This window comes from Pogoniulus pusillus, chromosome 1 (genome assembly GCF_015220805.1).
Source record: "Pogoniulus pusillus isolate bPogPus1 chromosome 1, bPogPus1.pri, whole genome shotgun sequence".
Classification (NCBI taxonomy): Eukaryota; Metazoa; Chordata; class Aves; order Piciformes; family Lybiidae; genus Pogoniulus; species Pogoniulus pusillus.
Window position 1 is genome coordinate 4,580,869 of NC_087264.1, and position 20,325 is coordinate 4,601,193.

At 38.1% G+C, this 20,325-nt stretch overlaps 1 protein-coding gene across 3 annotated transcripts in view; it reads left to right on the plus strand.

Annotated features, from left to right (window-relative positions):
• The window catches only part of PPM1A (protein phosphatase, Mg2+/Mn2+ dependent 1A), a 31,964-nt gene that overhangs the window by 6,072 nt on the left and 5,567 nt on the right, over nucleotides 1-20,325 (plus strand). The window contains exons 1-5 of one of the 3 annotated variants that reach the window (XM_064153718.1): nucleotides 3,057-3,079; nucleotides 8,962-9,813; nucleotides 11,516-11,633; nucleotides 16,502-16,610; nucleotides 19,114-19,171. In XM_064153718.1, the coding sequence (XP_064009788.1) occupies nucleotides 8,980-9,813; nucleotides 11,516-11,633; nucleotides 16,502-16,610; nucleotides 19,114-19,171 (1,119 nt within the window). In that variant the 5' untranslated portion in view covers nucleotides 3,057-3,079; nucleotides 8,962-8,979. Of the gene's footprint in view, nucleotides 1-3,056; nucleotides 3,080-8,961; nucleotides 9,814-11,515; nucleotides 11,634-16,501; nucleotides 16,611-19,113; nucleotides 19,172-20,325 lie in introns of those variants that run through there. The other 2 variants (XM_064153638.1, XM_064153801.1) reach the window with 2 other exon arrangements.

Genomic DNA, 20,325 nt, shown 5'->3' on the forward strand with positions numbered 1-20,325 from the left:
CATGCTTACTGGTTGATTTTTCTCTGAATAGTTTATTTTTCTTCTGCTTCAGAGCACTGTGTGTATAAACTTTATTTTCACTTGGATTTTATTCTTACATACTGATAAATAAATTACTTGTAGAACAAATCTGAAAGAGGTGAATGATATTTAGTATTGAAATTAGGAAGATCTGAAATTTCAAAGCTTTAAATATTTATAAGAATGCAAAGACTAAAAATTAAGGATGATAGTGTGATAATTCCATGTGTTCAATTTTAAGCTGTATAGGACTGTTTTAACTTAAGATTTTAAGATGTTTGTGGTGCGGTTATCAGTGAAACAGTAGGACAGAAGGGTGGTGGGATTCTGTAAGAATTCGTACTCATTACTGCAGATGACAATACCAAATTATTTTAGCTGTAAAAAAAAGTGGCAGTTTCCTGAACTTCACCACAGATATGAAAGAGGCAGTGTGTCTTTTTTTGCCCTATTTCAAGTATGGTCCAATTAATACGCTTACAGTTCTGTTGTTTTTCACATTACTGTTATTCAAGCCTCCCTTTGGTTTTGGAGTCTCAGTGAACAATACCATTGGGACTTTGTTACACACAGCATCTTTTCCCTAGTTTATCCTAACACTTTAACTCAAACACCAACAGACAAATGGTCAGTAGGCACTCCAGTGGCTTTTGAGGAACCTGAACAGGCCTGGTCAGTCAAAGTCATTCTGTTCTAGAAGCTTTTTACCCATCACTTTCCTCTTTTTGGCAGTGTCAAGATGGGCTAGCACTCCAATTGTCTCTGGGTTTTTCTAAATAGATTTAAAATGGATAAAAAAAAACAATGTGGGTGGATTTGGTTTTGTTGGTTTTTTTTTGGGGGGCTGTTGAGTTTATGTTCTGTGCTGGTTTGAAGAATGTTTTGGTGAGAAGAATTAGATTACAGTCTCTGAAAGGTGATGTCTACTTCACTCATAGGCTTGCTGAGATGTATAAGAACAAGAACACAAACACAGATAACGCACTCTGTGGGCTTTGTGAGCTGCACTTCTCTCTCTAACCTAACCTACCGTGTTTGTGACTAACCCACCTGCTTCCTAACCCCCCTAGCCGACCTAATTTCTAATTAGAAATGCTGCAAAACATTACAGTGCCCTTTTATGAATTACTATATCTCCATTCTTCTGTTACCATTTTCTGTTTACTTTTTGCCCAGGTTGTTTCTGGTCGCTGCATGTAGCTCTGATGGAGTAGTTGCATTGTACTGTATATTCTTTCTGATGTGAGCATTTTGGTTGGAATTCACATTTTCACTTGCTTGCCTTGCTCTTTCAAAAAATTTGAATCTTACTGCATCTCATTGGTTTATAAAATAAAGCAAGGCCTTTTTCTTCCTTCTGTCTCTACAGACTGCAACTTCCTTGGATCTTCCAGTTCCTTTTTACAGTGCTTGCTTCAGTGAGGCTTTGAATTTTGGCTTGAGTCTGCAGGAGTTTGTGTGCTATTAACAAAGTCATTGTCTACTCGCTGGGTCTGCAATGAATGTCTTTTGTTTATCTTCCAACACTTCTAAGTAAGAAATCTTTGGAAAATGAAGTATAAACAGAAAGGTGCTGAACTAAACACCAGCTTGGGCATGTTTTCTACTTATTAATGCTTTCAAGCAGAGATCTTAGCTCTTTCATTCTCATATTATTCAGACAGCATGAATTTATGCAGTTACCTCACTGATTTTCATAGTACTTGTTAATGCCATTTTGGTTGTCTACACAAGTTTTTGTAGTGATTCAGCTGCTCGTACTTGGACTCTGCTCCCCATTGTTGGTTTCTTGTTTCTCATGCTTTTCCACCTCGGATTTGTGGTGCAAATATTTAGAAAGAAGCAAGAATTCTGTCTGGACCAAGAAATAGTACTTTGTGTTCTGAGGATGCCAGTCATGTTAGGATCCTAATGAGTGACAGGTATTTGTGGATGCAGGTTGTATCTCCTCTCAAAATCAGTGTAGTGATTTTTCTATTCACAGTAGTTGTTCTGGTGCTTCTGGAAAGAAGTTACTTTGTTCAGTAACAAATCATAGAACAAAATGAAAACAACTCCTTAAAGAAACCTTGAAATTGCATCAACATCTTTCAGATCCCTGTAGGAACAATTTGTTAGAGAGGTGAATTACCTTTCCCAGTGTCCAGGGGTTGCTTCTTCAAAAATCAGATTACATATATCTCCTTTGGAGAGAGTTTGAACCTCAGCCAGTGTGTATTTATATTGAGAGCAGCTTAGTTTAACCTTGCAGGAGGCTTAGTTGTCTGTAGGAAAGGTAGATAGTAGCAGGAAAAGGCGTTTTAACAAAAGGGTAATGTTGGAGGGAAGGTGTTAACTTAGAAGCAAGTTAGACTTCCAGAAGACTTTGAGGCTTTAGCAATCCTCTCCTACATACTACCTACCCCACCATAAACACTTATGAAAATAAGAAATTGACACAAGAATACAAGCAAGATAAACTATTTTATCATCATAGTATGGGGGGGCATTTAGAAAGGCTGTCAGCTCCTAGCAAGAAGAAATCATTTTAAGCAGAAGTAATGTTTAAAAAAACTCAGAAAACAACCTAGTAGTGCCCATGGACCAGCTACCAAGAGGTCAGAGTTCATAGGTTATCTGTGTGAGAGATACAGTGATGTAGTGCTTTCTGCCGTGATACAAAGTCGTTAATTGTCATCACTGCTTTTTATTACTTACAGGGAGAAAGGAAGGGCATGCAGAGAGGTTGAAGCAGTTCATACTTGTACACTCCCAGTCACCAGCTTGTTTACCTTCAGGGTTTTTTTGCCCTGTCTCTCACTTGTTTCCATGTATAGATGTACTTGGCTGTCTGAAGGCCTATCTCTTAAAGCTTTGCTATTTCTCTGTACTTTAATGTTTCAGCTGTATGCCTTTTGTTCCCTTTCTCTGCCATGTCATAGCTCCTACATCTGTCATAAACAAACAAAAATTGATAATGTTGTTACAAATTATTACCCATATGGATAGTTTCTTTTTTTTCTTCTTCTATGAATTGTCTTTCTGAAATGCAACACAGGTGACAGTTGCACCTCCAAGAGTAAGTATTCTGGTGGCAAAGTTGTGTGTTAGTCCTCCTTCATTAAATTGTCCTCATTTCTTTATTTCTTTTAGTTTTTTCCTAGACAGTTCCCATCTAGCTGGCCACATACTGCTCTTTCTCAAAGCCCACATTCAGAAACTTCATCTGTAGTTTTCAGCAGCTTAGATGCTGAACCAGCATCTGAACTCAGAACTGAGTTGTGTAGCCTCCAATAGCTTTTAAATCATTTCATTGGCAAAAAGGTTTTTCATGACTTCATTCAGCCCATGACGATGGTGTAATTATGTCTCCTTCTCTGCATGCTCTTGTTTTATTTTAGTCATTCTTCCTTCCAATCCCTGGGATGATGTGTGACATGTCAGTTGTCAATGTTAATTGATTTGGGGTATCTTAGTATATGCTGTCAGTTTTTCACTCACTAGGTACTAATTTCTGAAAGTATTACTGCATTTGCACGATTAGATGCTGACTGGTTACTGCTTCCAGCCTGTTTAAGACCAGGTTAAAAACTCCACAGATCAGGCTCAAGTTGAAGTAATCAAATGCCCTTTTTCTATTCAGTAAATCTGTGTCATTTGTTGTCTTGCTTTGTATCCTGTAGTTCAAGAAAAGGTTGCAATCTTTATGGTGCTTGTTACAACACACAGGGCATAATGTCACTTGGAGAATTGTTCCAGGGAAGTGGAGTATAGGGGATATTTCTCAGCTTAGTTCGAACTAGTGCCTGTGACTTCAGTGTGGTTCATGTAAGCAGCTTATCCTAGTGGAAGGAACACAACTTGGACATTGTTTAAAAAGGATTATCAAACTACATACTGTTAAAGTACAAGTTTCTGGTGGGGGTGGTTGATTTTCTTGACAAGATCAAATCCTTGTCTGAATTCCTTGGAAATGCAAGTTGTTGTATTCTACAGGGATATATGGAGTTATGTAAACTGTCCTTTGTGGACAATGTGAGACTTGTTTTCACTTGAACCTTCAAGCAAATGAATTAGCTAATAGCAAAACAGTAACATTTCTCTTCGTGTGTACCAGAAGATATTACAGCTTTGCTGTCTGGGTAGCACAATTTGAGGAACAAATGAAGGGGCAAAGAGATTTCATGCATTCCAGTGATGTATCTGTGGTTGTCCATGGTTGTCCATGGTCCAGTATACTAATTACCCTGCTTTTCTTTGCCCTTCTGTTCTCCAGTTGCGTTTATTTTCAAGGAGTTTAGTTACTGACTCTTTGGCATGCTCCATTCATTATTTCAGTTTTGTTTCTAATGCTGCAGTCCTTTGAATTTCAACACACTTGTGTTTTATCCAAGATCTTGTTGCTTGTCTTGATTTCCCACCACCCCCCCAAGATCTGTACAGTATCCTTGCTTTGCTGCAAAGTGCAGCTTTAGTTTTATGTGCACTTGCTGTAGAGCCTGTCCTTCAGTTTGACCTCCATAAAATTACTGTTTCAGAAGTCATGGTTTAAATACCCCTCAGAGATACTTAGATGGTCCCCTGAATGTTTGAAACTAATGGAAGTCACTGTTACAGAGATGGTGAACCAAGAATCATCTTGGGTTAAAAATGAAGTTTACTTAACTAATTGTTGTGGTAGTTATAATGTCAGATGATGTTACCATGCCTGAAGAAAATGTTATAATCCTAAACTTTTTACAGGGCACTGCTGCTATCAGACTGCTCAGAATTGTCCTTCTTTAAGAAAAAGCATCAGTGAATGGTGTACATTTACCACTGAACTTCATGATGAAAGTTCATTTTCTCTTGGTTTGGCTTTAATAGAAATAACATTTGTCTCCTTTCATATGTCTGTGCATTGTTCAAGCATCCTAGAAGTTGAGACTTCCGGAGTAGAATCGTAGAATCAGTGTGGGTTGGAAGGGACCACAAGGATCATCTAGTTCCAACCCCCCTGCCATGGCCAGGGACACCCTACCCTAGATAAGGCTGGCCAGAGCCCCATCCAGCCTGGCCTTAAACATTTCCAGGGACCAGGCCTCAACCACCTACCTGGGCAAGATGTTCCAGGCTCTCACCGCTCTTACGGTCAAGAACTTCCTCTTCGTGTCCAGCCTGGACCTACCCATCTCCAGCATCACTTTATCCCCCCTAGTCCTGTCACTCCCTAATATCCTAAAAAGTCCTTTCCCAGCCTTTTTTTGTAGGCCCTCTTCAGATACTGAAAGGCCACAGGAAGGTCACCTCACAGCCTCCTCTTCTGCAGACTGAACAGCCCCAACTCTCTTAGTCTTTCCTCATAGCAGAGCTGCTCCAGCTCTCTGATCATCCTTGTGGCCCTTTCTCTGGACACGCTCCAGGACATCCACATCCTTCCTGTAATGGGGGCTCCTGAACCGGACACAGTACTCCGGGTGGGGTCTCAGCAGAGCAGAGTAGAGGACTGATGTAGTCTTCTGCGATTGGACTTCAGTTTCCTAACATGACTGCAGAAATGCAAGTCTTGGTTAAGAAAAATAAGGGGAAAGGAATAAAATCATTTGGAGAATAAGGATCGTAGGAGGAGGACGCCTGTTTAGGAAGATAACCAAAGAAATAAGAGAGGACTAAGTTAAACTACATTCAGAATCTCTTCCTTTATTGCACAGCATGTGTGCAGGTTGTTCTGGGTCAGACTTCTCTCAGTGTTATTACATAAAGGTGTGCAGTAACTTGAGCGTCTGCACTGCTATAGGTTAATCTGATTTGTGTACAGAGTTACATGCTTAGCTAGAGGTGTCATTTCAACTTACACAGGATACTGCACAAACCACCTCATGAAAGAATGAAGAACATACTAGTGATTTAAGTAGACACTGACATGTGAAAGATGTTTCCATAGATATGGACACTAAAAAAGGTCTAGAAGATATTTTTAGTAGGAGGAAGGTACTGCTTTCTTAATGTCAGCCTTTTTTTGTGTGTAGCTTTCAAAACAAAGACTTTAGTTACTAAGACTTTAAATTCTTCAGGTTTTAGCCACATGCAAGGAAGTAAGGGGAGAAGTAGCAGGTAGGCTCCAGTTCAGAAGAATTCATAGCCTGGTGATGCTAGATTTTTCTGAATAAGAATTGAAATCCTAGAAAAACTTAAGTCTTGGCATGTTCATCCTATCCACAAGTAAACTATGCCCTTTGCTTCATACACAAAGAGGAGTTTTGAAAAGTTGGTTTGCTCTCCTTTGTGTTGAAACTGATGTTCTGATGGAAGTATGGTTTAGCAAGAGCATTAGAAGGAAGGTATCTGCAGGCTTTGTTGCAGTTTTCAGAAGGTGACTACTTCATGCTGTGGGGTGTGAATAATTTCCTAAGTAGAAGGTACATGACCATGGTGTGGTTATCCTTCTGTCTGGTTGTATTTGCATCTATGGTGGGTAGTTCACGTAGCTGATGCATCAGCGTCACACCTGGAGGGCTTAATCTAGACTAGGAACAGCTTTAAGGTAATCTTCTGGGAAGGGGTTTTCAATGTAAAGTGGACTTGAAGTTTTGAAGTGTGCTAGCAGTTCTCTATGAGCTGCACATAACCTGTCTATTTTTAATTGTGGTTTACATGAGAAACTACTGATACACACAGCTAACTAAGCACAGCTGTCTGGATATTGTATACCTAGTAATGTGAGAGATTAGAAGGAAAACTGCCTTTTTTATTCCAAATTTGGCAGTGCCTTGTGGTCAGTTTAACTGCATCCTGTCCTTAATAGTTTTCTGTTCTAAATTGGTTTAAACACTGTATTAATGTAAAAGACTTCACAGAAGTTTGCCTGGGCATCTTCTGGGTTTTTTTTGAGCTTTAAGGGGAAATAATATCTGCATTCTCTATCTTATTTCTTCAACAGTAAGAAAGTGTTAGGCATTAGTTTAAATTCCACTGATATCATGGAATGAAGAAAAACTCTAATTCTGTAAAATACTTCTCCTCCTGATTTATGTTAATATTCTGTAATTATTTTGATCACTCTGACTTCAGTAGAGCTGTATGCAAAGATAATGTCTAAGTCGTTTTTTTTTTCCTAGCAACTGCAGTAATGTGAACCTCATGCATGTGCTTAGGATACAAGACCAGTGTACACTCTACGTTGTTGGCTAGTTACCGTTTGTGTGGGCATCAATATTTTGTGTTCACTTGAGTAGAGACAGAACTAAAGGGCAAGTGTTGAAGTGAGAGGAAGCAGAGGTGTACTGCTGCTGCTGACATCTCTCCACACAGCTGAAGTATGTGTGGGTTTTGTTGTTCTTAACAATGCAGGTCAGCCAAAGAGTGTATATCCACTCCCTGTGCTTCACATTTAAGTCACTGTTGTGGTGAGATCAAATACAAACATTTCTTGACTGTTTATTGTAACACATACAAGCGTTTTAGAAAGGTCTGTAGTGGCTGAAAGAGAAAATGTGAAAAAAAATTGTTGGCTATATGGTGTCACTCCTAGCTGGAGCTGTATTACAATAAAAATATGTTACCAAAAAGTGATGTTATCACTTGGAAAGCTGATCACATGTATTCTACATAGAGGAGAAAAAGCTTCAAAATCTTCTAAACTTAGAAACTTTTCTGCCAGTGCAGCTGCTTAGTTGAGGCTTCAGGTAAAATCTGTTCAGTCTCTTCTCATGCTTAATTTTTTGTCCACTGTCTTCAACACATAAGAGCTTGTAGTCTTGTTCCTTTGTATTGTATAACAGTGATTTGCATGCTCTTTGGTGCTTCCCAGGGCAGAATTTGCAAGTATGTAAAATGTGTGACCTGTTTTGTGTGGGGGGGTTGGTGGGATTTTTGGTGGTGGTGTTTTTGGTTTTTTTTAACTACTTTTTAATAATGAATGCACAAATAAACTGATGTGGATTAGAAGGGTGGGTAGGGTGTGAAAGCCACAAAGATAAACCAGTCAGTTTATGCTGCCTGCAACTACAATTGTGCGTGAATATTTGCTACATCACCTCCCAGTGATGGGAGGTGGAGGGAGAGTAGGGTGTGTAGTATATTGGTCTGACTTGAATAAGGAAGCATGAATTTACAGTATGTGTTTTTATTTCCAAACACATTTCTCTGGATTTGTCAGGAGCAGTTGTCTTTCAGTGATGCATGAATACATTAAGGTTTTAAGTAAATCTGCAGCACAGACATCTGAGAAGCTTGCTGTGTAATTTAACTGGAAATCTAAGGATGAGCTTTCACAAGATGGCTGAGGCAAACTAATGGCTTGCTGCTGCCTAAAGGGACAGCTGCTCTGTTCCTTCTGAGGCCTGCTTCTAGTTACCCAGAGTTGCCTCTTCCTTTTTATGGGCTCTGGCATCATCCTGATCATTCAGATAACTTAGAAACAAAAAAACCACCAAGCAAACAAAACCCCCAAACTTCCTTCTCCTAAAAAGAAAACCTAATGAGTTCACTTTTATTTCTTCATCACTATTGGAAAAGCAGGGAGTGAGTGGGACTTCATGGTCAGCAGGTAGGGATCTAGGGAAAGCCACTGTCCTGGAAACACTTGAGTTCTTTGATTGTTGTGGTAATCACAGGGAACACAGCTTTTCAGCTATGTGCCAGTTAACAAGTCCTCTTTCAAACTAATTTCAGATATGTGTATACTAAAGGCTTTTATCAGAGCCATGAACGATAGTGGAATACAAGTTCTTCAACTAAAACAGATTAAAATACTGACAAAAACTTGAGAAGCAGTTCAGCTTGTAGCAGTGCCCTTGTTTAAATTAAATGAAAGCAATGCAAATTTGACTGGAGAGAGAGACAGAAAAACCAACTTTATATCTGTGTCTTTTTGTCATCTCAACATTACTTGAGCTGTTATTCAGTAGTTTCCATTAGCATGCTTGAACAAAACATATTTAAGAAATCCCATAATAATCCTTTTTTTTCCTTCCTTTTTAGAACTGAAGGAAAGCCATCATGGGAGCATTTTTAGACAAGCCAAAGATGGAGAAACATAATGCCCAGGGGCAAGGGAATGGGCTTCGTTATGGTCTCAGTAGCATGCAAGGTTGGCGAGTTGAAATGGAGGATGCACATACGGCTGTGATTGGTTTGCCAAATGGACTTGATGGATGGTCATTTTTTGCTGTATATGATGGGCACGCTGGATCACAGGTTGCCAAGTACTGCTGTGAGCATTTATTAGATCACATCACGAGCAACCAGGATTTTAAAGGGCCAGATGGACCACCATCTGTGGAAAGTGTAAAGAGTGGCATCAGAACAGGTTTTCTGCAAATTGATGAACACATGAGAGTCATCTCTGAGAAGAAACATGGTGCAGACAGAAGTGGGTCAACAGCTGTGGGTGTCATGATTTCTCCCCAACATACATACTTCATCAACTGTGGAGACTCGAGAGGTTTACTTTGTAGAAACAGGAAGGTTCATTTCTTCACACAGGATCACAAGCCAAGTAATCCACTGGAGAAAGAGCGTATACAAAATGCAGGTGGCTCTGTAATGATTCAGCGTGTGAATGGCTCTCTTGCTGTTTCAAGAGCACTTGGGGACTTCGATTACAAATGTGTCCATGGGAAGGGTCCTACAGAACAGCTAGTCTCACCTGAGCCTGAAGTTTATGAAATTGAGAGATCAGAAGAAGATGATCAGTTCATCATACTGGCTTGCGATGGTATCTGGGATGTTATGGGCAATGAAGAGCTGTGTGACTTTGTAAGATCCAGACTTGAAGTCACTGATGACCTTGAGAAAGTTTGCAATGAGATAGTTGACACCTGCTTGTACAAGGTAGCCAGACCTCAGAGAAGTTTACTGTGTTGCCACTGTTAATTATAAGTTCATGAACAAGTTAAGATTCCAGTCAATGGTTTGCATTAATGTGACTTTGACAGTAATTACCACGATTCCCACAGAAACAGAGATAGAGAAGGAATGAAGATGGAACAGAAAAGTATGGCTCTCTGAGTGGTTTTGGTTAATGAAGAGTTTAAAATTAATTCAATTGAAATTCAAACTAGAATTTGATGGGAATTCATGAGTGAGCTAAGGACAATAAATGTCCTTTCCTGTTTGACAACATACATCACAAAGTATGCCTAAATCAGGATAGAGACTATTGGTTTCCTTACTATCCTTCCCCTGCTTTCCTGGGCATCCAGTAGTAACATTACTGTCATAATTTCACCAGTGCAAATTCAGAATGAATGAACCTTGACTTTATATTTTGCAGTTTCATATTTATTCATGACTCTATGAAGATCTGACTTGCTAAGTTAATTTTTTTTCTGGTTTAATTTCTGTATTTCTTATTCAGTGTTGTGTGGTACAGCCCTGAAACAAGCTGAAGTAGAAAAAGATGGGACTTCTGTTTAACAGATCTGTGTCATTTTGTCTGCTTCTACTGTGTGTATTAATAAGTTAGAGGGTGGTATTTTATTTTCAACAAGATAAACTCTAAGTCATAATGTAAAAAAGCCAACATTTTTTTATGTTACAGAGGCAAGACAATCTCTGCCCTTCTCACATGGCTAACAAAGTAATTTTTCCTTTGGGAAGAATATAATTGCTTTCTAGCACTCTAGCAGATTGAGAATACATATTTTTGTTAACAAATTTTGCCTGATAATCCTGAAAACAAGTACTAGGGAAGGAACAGTGGCTTGTGGATGCTGTAATCTTTGCAGCAGCTGACTGTGAACATCTCCTGCATCCATATACTCCTGTTTTAAATGCTGTATTGTTCTTGGTGGCTTCAGTGGATTTAATTGGTGTTAAAAGTGAAGCATATAGATGTAACTTCATAGGGATATTGAAAGTAAATTAACCAGATACTTTTCATGAACAGAAAGTGTTTGTATTTTAATGTATTCAAGAATTAGGGTTCAGTTTAGTTAGAGCTCTAAATATTTCCATTTCAAAGAATGCTTTTCTAAAGGCTGGGCCCCTTCCAGCTGGTCTTTTAACAGATCCTCTCACTTGTAAATGTTCTTGTTTTAAAATGGGAGGGGCGGGAGGAGGAAACCCAATAGCTGTGATTTTAGGTGGGAGCCCTGTCTGAATTCAGCACCTCCCTTCGTAGTGCTTTTAAGCACTAATGGTTTTGTCTACCCATTCAGCTGTTTTCCCAAAATGATTGGATAGTACTTAAAACAAGATAGGACAGAACTTTGTAATTAACATCACTCATTAGTTAATGTCAGGGTTTAAAAGACAATGGGCTGTGTCTAATTGCCTCAGTGTAGTCTTCAGACCATAAAAGAGGAAAGAACAAAGTGACTTAGAAGTTGCACTGAGTGGATGAGCAGACTTCTGGAGCTCTGTATGAGGGTGAGGGGGAAATTAAGACAAATGATAATGTTAATCCATGGTATTAGAATACAGTTTTACTACTTTGTGACTTTTGCTTTTTTTTTGTGTATGTTTAAGAATCTTTGATGTATGTTTAGCCTGGTGTATATGCATTCTCAAATCGTTTTTTCTTTTCCACCAGGGAAGTCGAGACAACATGAGTGTGATATTGATCTGTTTTCCGAATGCACCAAAGGTATCGCCAGAGGCGGTGAAAAGAGAGGCAGAGTTGGACAAGTACCTGGAAAGCAGAGTAGAAGGTGGATCATTTAAAAAAAATAAGTAACTTTGTTTCTAAACAGACCCCTTGGTCCCCTTCCCCTTAAAACAATTACTAAACTCTTAACACATACAGGCTTTTAAATACACCTTCAAGTGCCGTTGGCCATCTAGTGTACACCTCTGGAAAAAGGCACTCATAGAGTCCTGCTGTATGTCCTGGAAAAAAATCTGCTGTGAAAGTGCCTGAAAATTATTTGGGATAGCAGAGAAACAATTTGTACTCAGTTGTCTTCATGAGTCCTTGACAGAGCTAACTTCTGAGCAGTAAATCCTAGTTCCCATTAGAGAGTTAAACTAAATAATTAGCATGTCTTGCAAAGTGAAGATGGTAATTTGAGTGCCATTTTTCCTTATAGTTAGCTACAAATCAGCCATAATTTCTTAGTATCCAGTTACAGTAGGGTTACATCTTGATTACTGTCATGTTTAAGGCATCTGCTAACATGTTTACTTATTTAAAAGTACATCAGAAATCTGTCAAAGCTAATCTTTAAGAATTCACGATGAGGAATAGTTGGGAGCTCATCTCACCATGACATGAATCTTGCTTTCAGTGTGTATTTCCTACAAGGCATTTTGAGTCACTTAACTTAAGGTGATATTTGAAATCAATATGATTTACAACATTTCTTATTAAAACTGGATTTATAGTGCCTTTTGGTGTTTAAGAATGGCCACAGCGGGGAGTTTCTCTGGAACAATGTATGCATTATTTGCATAGGTTAAGTCTGTTTTTGAAGTGGACTTCTCTAGACTTAGATGTTACAAGTCTGATTATGTGTATACTCCTAGAATCCTTAATAGCATACAGGGAGCTCTTTGCAGCTGTGGTATCAGTGATTAGTAAGAGGAATATATTGTGCAATTTCCCCTCAAGTTGCATGAAGATAACACAATGCAGCCTTAAGAGAAAACTTGCCTACATGAGACTTCAGGGTTCACACAAATTAATGTGCAATTTTAAAGCACTGTGTAGGTGCTCCTTCAGGAAGTACCACCTTTTTCAAAGGCCTCACTCAGAAGGCCTTGGCAATCTACATCTGCCCCTGACCAAGTGTCAAGACAGACATTTATGTGGTTTTCAATCTAATACTTGCCTAATGGGAGAAATTGGTGCACAGTGAGCATTAGTGTGAATCTTCTTGACAGCGTAGCAGGAATATCCAAGTGCATGGTCATGCTGCATGAGTTAAGTATCAGATGGCTTTCTCCATTTCAAAGCAGGGAGTAGTTTGGCACCAGGCATTTGCAGAGCTTGCTATGTGTGCCCACTCACAGTGGTGAAGAACAAGGATGCTCTAAATTAACACGTTAATTTACAGCATGCATACTCTCCTAATTTGGGCGAGTCTTACCATCATATCTTGGGTACTTTGGGTTCAGACACACATATGACCTAGAGTAAGAAATCATGTTCAGGTTAAGTCTACATCTTCAGCTGGCCTCACTGTACCCTAGGAATATTAGAATGAGGAAAGCTGATATTTCTCTAGAGACAGTTCTCTTTGCAAACAAAGAATCTAAACACTGGATCTGCCTGTGATTATAGTCCATGCAGTGAATTTGAGTGCCAGTGCTTTGCACTGATACAAATGCAGAATATCAGCAATGAGCAGAGTGTGATAGTTGCATAGGGGTAGAAGGATTCTCTACGTAGTTACAAAGCACTTTAATGGGATGATGTGTGAACAACTTGAGGAAACACACTGTACTTCCCCTCAAGGGTCTTTGCTTTTGTAGAATTGTCCTTAATTGTCAATTGTTGCACAAAGATACTATTTAAATATGTAGTAAACACTATTAAACTCAGCAGTGATTTATATCAGCTGTGTGCAGTATTTGGCTGTGCAGTACTGGCCTTGTAGATCTTACTCAGGAGGGAGGTCAAGAGGCTGAACTAAAGAAGAATTTTGAGAACAGGAGTTGATTAACTGTTATATTTAACTTAATTCTTGCACAGTTAAACCATTTCCTGGTGTAAATGGATAATGCAGCATTGGCTAGGAAGGCAGGACTGCCACAGAATCTTAAAACTTTGAACACTACAGTGGGTGATCTTGCTGTTATCCTAGGATACTTTGAAGAATGCCAGTGCTTAAGTCTAATCTTCAGCTGAAGGAACTAGAAAATCTAAAGAGTATTTTAGAATGATCTTGCTAATCTGTAATACCAATTTTAAGTTAAAATTCATATAAAATGGAAATTTGGTGGGAAATGCATATTTTGTATTTTTATGTATTTCAATACTCAGTGTAGTCCAAGAAGTAATGCAGTTTGATGCTTACTGATGTGCATTTTTTTTCTGGTTGTGTTTTTATTCCCTCAACCCAGAATCTTTATACTGTTAAGAATTAGTGAAAACTTTAGGACTGAATAGGGCTTACTACTGATCATGATCTTGAATATGGAGAGGCCATTCAGAATTTTTAAACCCACAATGTTTTCTCATCACCACACCACCCAGGACTACACTGTTACTAATTTTGATGTATTTGTGATCTAGATTTGTAGCTGCAATGAAAACAGAATTAGCAGCAAGTTTGGAGAAGCATCTTTGCATGTAATGGCACAGTAAATTAGTGTTACTCCTAAAGACACCATGTGAACTTCGTGGTGGAAGTAATCAGTTGTTCCAAAATGTATTATTTGCACTAATATGTGTCAATGATGTGCTGGCCCTAAAAAGAAACTTGTCTAAGCCTTTCTCCTGTTCTCTTTTTTCGAACACAGAAACACTCCATAGTAGATAATCCTTGCAATATTTCTATCTATGTAGACATAAATAATTTCAAATTAACTGTTTCTGTTCCCCTATTTTCACAAAGTAAAAGCTCTGGCTTTTTCTTAAACTTTCTGTGGAATTCCCATTCAGAATATGAATGGGTAGATATGTTTTGAATCCTTTACTTTAGAACCATTAAGTACTTTTTTTTTTCTTTTTCCCAGTACTCAATGCCATGAAAATATGTAGAAGGTTTAAAAGTAAAGACTGGGGGAGGGTTGTGAGATGTATTGAAAGAAGATCATTCAAATAAATTAAACCCAGCTAGCAGACCGACTCCATTTGTTGTGTCTTCAGTGTTCATTCAGTCTGTATCTATAGTTTTCTCAAAATATAAATGTATTCATTTAGTGGAGACTGTATGTTACATGTACTGCAGTTACAGGTTGTGAAACTGTGTAGTATAGGTAAACTCTAAATTCCTTATTTTTGTACAGCAGAACTTTAGCACTAGCACAATGTAGAATATACTAGATGTTCAAAACTGCACAATAAAAGAACTTGGCAAACCAAATCTGAGATCTTTGCTTCTTATTCAGATCTAAGAGTGGTAGATTATTCATTTACTAAATACTAGGTGGTAATGCAAATTTTGGCTTTAGATTTTGAGGAAATGGTGAGCTTTTGAGGTGTCTATGATGTGTGGTGTCATACTCAAAATACAGGATTTGAAGGCCTGAAGCTTTGTGTTGCAGAGTTTGATGCTGGTTGAGGACTAGCGTTTTCACTGTACCTTGCAAATAATTTATGCAGCCTGACTGCAGAATAGAGCTGATGCTTTTTGTAAACACAGACAGCTCTGAAAAACTATTACATGCACAAAAAAGCAATCACAATTGTGTTTGGTTTTGGGGAGTTTTGCTTTAAACTAAAAAGGACTGAATACCTGCTGGTTTTTAAAAGCCTTTTCTAACAAATTGTAATATGGAAACTTGGTGTATGCTCTTCTGGAGGTAATGTTTAAGGCAAAAACTGACTGCTAGAGCATTTTTCAAGTTACATTGATAAATTCCAACTGCTCTTCCAGCTGTAAATGCTTTATTACAAAAAGAATAGCTTGGGTACATATGTGCATGTATGTGTATGTATATATATGCATGTATGCACATCTTCTTGTATGTGCTGCAGTATTTGTTTGCATATCAACGGCCCCAGGTCCAAGTAATTCATATCTCTTACAATTTCTATGAGCTCATCTTTACAGAGAAAGCAATGAGGTGCATTTTAAAAATGTGCTTGTTCTTTACATTTCCTAAAATTCCTGTTTAAAGAATGACTCTTCAGAGGTGGTATGATCTGAAATCTCTTGACTTCAAATAAAATTGTGCATTTATGAGTTGAAATAAACCCAAAACCAGGCCTAAGACTAAAGTCGAGGATTTAATTTCTTAGCAAACATGACTGTGGCTACAGTTACAGATTCTCTTCCCATGGAAGTTGAAGTGGATCAGCTTTAAATAACTGCCCAATATTCACATATTCCCTAAGTGAGCTGAGGATGGAACTGTTTCTTAGATGTGATGTTCCTGGCTTTTAATTTGTATGTAATAGTTCTTAAACCATGCACGTTGCTGTGATGTTGTGAGGTACAAGTATTGGCTAACAGACATACAGCCATGAGAGTTATTTTTACTATGTCTAACCTTTTGTTTATTGAAAATATGATGTGTTCTATGATGGCAATAATCTTTTATCTTCTATTGCAGTGCTAAAGCTGATGTTAATATCTGCCTCATGCCCAGGGCATTTTGTTGGGAAGATATTACATCTTCTATTGTCTAATGTTTATCAGGAGAGCCATTAAAGATTTCCCCCCACAGACACTATTATGAGGTAGCTGTGTATCTTTAGAACCAGTGTGCATGTTAACAGCTAGCAGAAGATCTTTGTCAAATCAGGTTCTTTTCCTTACAGAACCAAATTGCCATGTTAAATATGTTCTGTCATCTCTTTTTACAATGTCTATTAACAGAAGTTAAGCTGCCTTTTTATAAAACTGAGTGTTTCAATCTTTTAAAGTTAAATTTGGACTGCATTTACAAAAAAAGTACTTCTGATTCCCAGAGATCATAAAGAAGCAGGGTGAAGGAGTCCCAGACTTAGTCCACGTGATGCGTACGTTAGCAACTGAGAGCATCCCAAACCTCCCGCCGGGAGGTGAATTGGCAAGCAAGTGAGTTCCTATCAGTGTAAATGTGGGGTTTGGTTTAAATTGAAACTAAACTGTGAGGCCACTCTTAAAAGTGGGGGGAGGGAAGAAGGGTGCAGGACGAAAGGTGGTGATCTGTTCTACAGTCTTATTACTCAGTTCTGATTGAAAAGGACAAGCATCAAACCAGAGTTAAGTATGAATCACTATTGACATTAACTGTCAAACTGTAGTTTTGGGAAGGACAGAGGGGGGTTTTAAGAGTGGCCTGAGTCTGAGTGTCTGATTTTTTGGGGGGTATTTCAATTGGGTGTTCTGGGTGGTACTGATGTTAACGTTTACTTGGATGTATAGTTCTGCACTTCAACAAATGAAATGCATATGATGTTTTGCTTGGCAGCTTTCTTTGCTCATCTGTAGCTAAAGCAATGTTGTTATTAAAAGTTTGCTTTTGTATCTGTCTGCTTGTGACAAATCTGAAAATTAGATAGAAATCTATGAAGAAAGAAAAGTGGAAAGTTAAATTTTGCAGCTTTATATAGGCTGGCTTTGTCCTTCAGTGTTCATGTTCTGTGGCTTGTCAAACTGATCCCAAGTCTTTAAGGAATCCATGTGCTTATCAGCTTGTTTGCATGGCAACCCTTGTGCTTTTTGGTTGAAAAGACTGTTCCTGAACCTGTCCTCTGTTAAAATTGACTGGACAAATATGGTACAGACTACATTTTTAGCCCTTTGGAGTGTGATTTTTGTATTGTTATGCCAAAGCATGAAGACTCTAGATGTGTCATTGAGTAAATGATAATGAACTGTAACAATGACTTCTGCATAACAAAGTTGTTCTTTTATGAACTGTTTGACCAGGAAAAGAAGAGCTGGCAATTTTATATAAAGTGGCATCTATTTAGGATGTGTTGCTGTAGTTTGAAGTATCAGATGAGTCAGTTACTGATGAAATACGGAATACAATTTGATTTTTACTTTTTCCTCTGTCTCCTTTAGCTAGCAATAGCATCGTGGTTGTGATAATTTGAGGAGATGAATTGACTTCCTTGGGATTTTGTGACTTAGTGATGCTAGTTTGAGCTGGGTTTGGTAGAAGAACTGATTTAATTGGATGTTAGCATAACTAAAAGTACAATTTAGAAGGAAAATGCTTTTCAAGAAACCTGCCTTCATTTGGAATCAGATACCTATTTCTTGAAAGATAAGGGAAACCTCCTAGTTGATACATGCTATGTACTTCATTTGTAATTGCTTTGTTTTATTGTCTTAAATTCAGCTGCCTTTTCCATGCCCTATAACCATTCACTGTGAAGTTTACACTGCTTCATGGTAGTTCCAGACTTTTCAGTGCTATGAGACAACTCTCAAGTCTGTCATCTGCTGCTACTTCTAAGCAACTCCTTTGTGATTGCTCTGCATACATTCATAAGCAGTTAAAAGGTTGTTCTATGAAGTTTGTTTTGCATTGGAGTCGTAGCCTGCTACTTCATCACACTCTGTGCTGCAGAAGGAGACCTGGAAGAAAATTACTTTTAAAGGCCAATCTGTAATTCCTCTGTTTAATCCCCTCTTTCCTTCCCACTCATCCTCCAAAATTCTTTCCTTATATGCTGGATAAGGCAAAGGCTTCCTCTTCCTTCATCTTCACATTGGAGGTTTGGGGGTTTTTTTGAGTGTCAGTTCTCAAGGAAACCTTTTTAACCCTGTGTAAAAAAAGAAAGAAGAAATAAAAAAAAGAAAAATCATGTCGTGTCTTTACGCTTTGCAGTTTTCCTAAGACTGTTTTATCAATATCTTTCCTACCAATATGAGAAAAACAGAACCTCAGACACCAAAGTTAATTATAAACTGTCTTAAATATGCTAAGCAGGTTTTTTTTTTTTTAAGGAGGAAACTGGCAAGAAGCTTGACTGAATCTTTAATTCCTTTTTTTACCTGCTCAAATCCTTCAGTCAAAGATGTAGAACTGTGGCTTGCAGTTGACCTTTTTTTGAGGGGAAAAATTGCAGGAAGAGTATTGGACATATTATTATTTGCTTCAGAAATATTTTTTTACAAGTTTACACATAGAAAGTACATTTCTGACTGTAACACAAAGAAAAATGTACTTCTGAATGCCATTTTCCTGCATCCAGAAAATGACTGTGTCATAACAGGTGAAGTCCTGCTGCAGTGTTCATCAGACACGCAAATGACCAAGGCATCCATTGTCCATCAAGTTTTGTCACCCATTTTCAAAGAGCCACTGCACCACCAACCAGCATTGCAGCCTCCTCTGAATGTCAGGTTGTGCTCTCTTGTGTCATTCAGCCTTGCTTTTCTTGGATCTACATGTTTTAAAGGCTATAGTAGCTGTTCAGTGTTTCATGACACTTGCTGCTAACTTGAAATAAACTTGATTCTGTAAATTAAAAACCTTTTAAAGTTGCTTTTAAAAATATAGTGGCACTTGCAGAATTTGAGTTTAAAAAATGAAGACACAACCTTAAAATCTCATGGTTGGTTGTTTGTTTTTTTGCTCTAGACGGAGTGTGATTGAAGCAGTTTATAACAGACTGAACCCCTACAGGAATGATGACACTGTAAGTAGCCTTTCTTTTGCATTACTTTTCCATCCAGGCCAATTATTTTAGCTGTTTTGTTAAAGAAATGCATTGCTGGTTCTTAGTAAAAGACCCCTTTCCCTAAACAAACAGCACTAAAAACCTGTTGTACTTTTTGGGCTATGCTTTGTATTCACTTTCTGATGCATTCTATTGATCATAGTCTCAAAACTCCACTATGGTTAATTTGTTTGTCCTTTGGAATTCCAGTATTTGAATTCTGCCTGGGTTTTCAAATGCTTTGCTGCAAAGTGTTGCAAGAAGTCATCTATATTTCTTTTTTCCCCCCTCCTATGGTTGACATTGTTCCCCTGACACAAGAAGAAAAAGGCTATACTTGTAGGTTAAACAGATTTGCAACTTTAAGGACATTTTAACTTTCCAAACAGACTGCATGAGCACTTTTAAGCATAGAGCATCTTACAGCAAGTGTGCAGTTTAGATTCTTCTATGTCAGTGATCTCAATCCACTGTCAGTGGGGGGAAAAAAACCCAAACCTTTAAAATATGAACAGTGGTCTTGATTGTTATGACTGGAAACTATGTTCTGTCATCAAAATTACTTCATAAAGGGGTTAAATAGATATTTACCTATCAGCAAAAATTATTCATGTGCTTAGATGTGGCATGAAATGCATTCAGATGGGAAGAACTGTGTGTTGGTTTTGCAATCGGGTCCTAGTTTATTTGGTAGTTCTCATTATAACTTTAGCCTAAAATTCACTGAAATAGTGGCTGAAAGTGGATGCTTTACCTTCAAAATACATTCTGTAGTGTGTTTCTATTCTGCAAATGTACCATACATGAACTTTTTTGTCTTGTGATGATGTTGGCAACTTGGGTACAGCAATTTGCATACTGAATAGTTGGTGCTTAGCTCCTGCATCTTTACTCACTACTGCTTTTATTTTTCATCCCTGTACTTGAAACAAACCATTTTGGTATTTGATAAAATTGCTGTCCTTTGCTACTTCTGGTCTCAAAGGAAAAAACTGGAGGTGGTACTTTTGCAAAGGGTAATTTTAGTGTTTTGTTTGAGTTTTTTGATATTTTTACTACACCTCCATGCCAGCTGTTCTTCATGGTTTGTAATGAATTCTCTCTGCAAGTTTGAATGAAGGGTGAAGAACTTT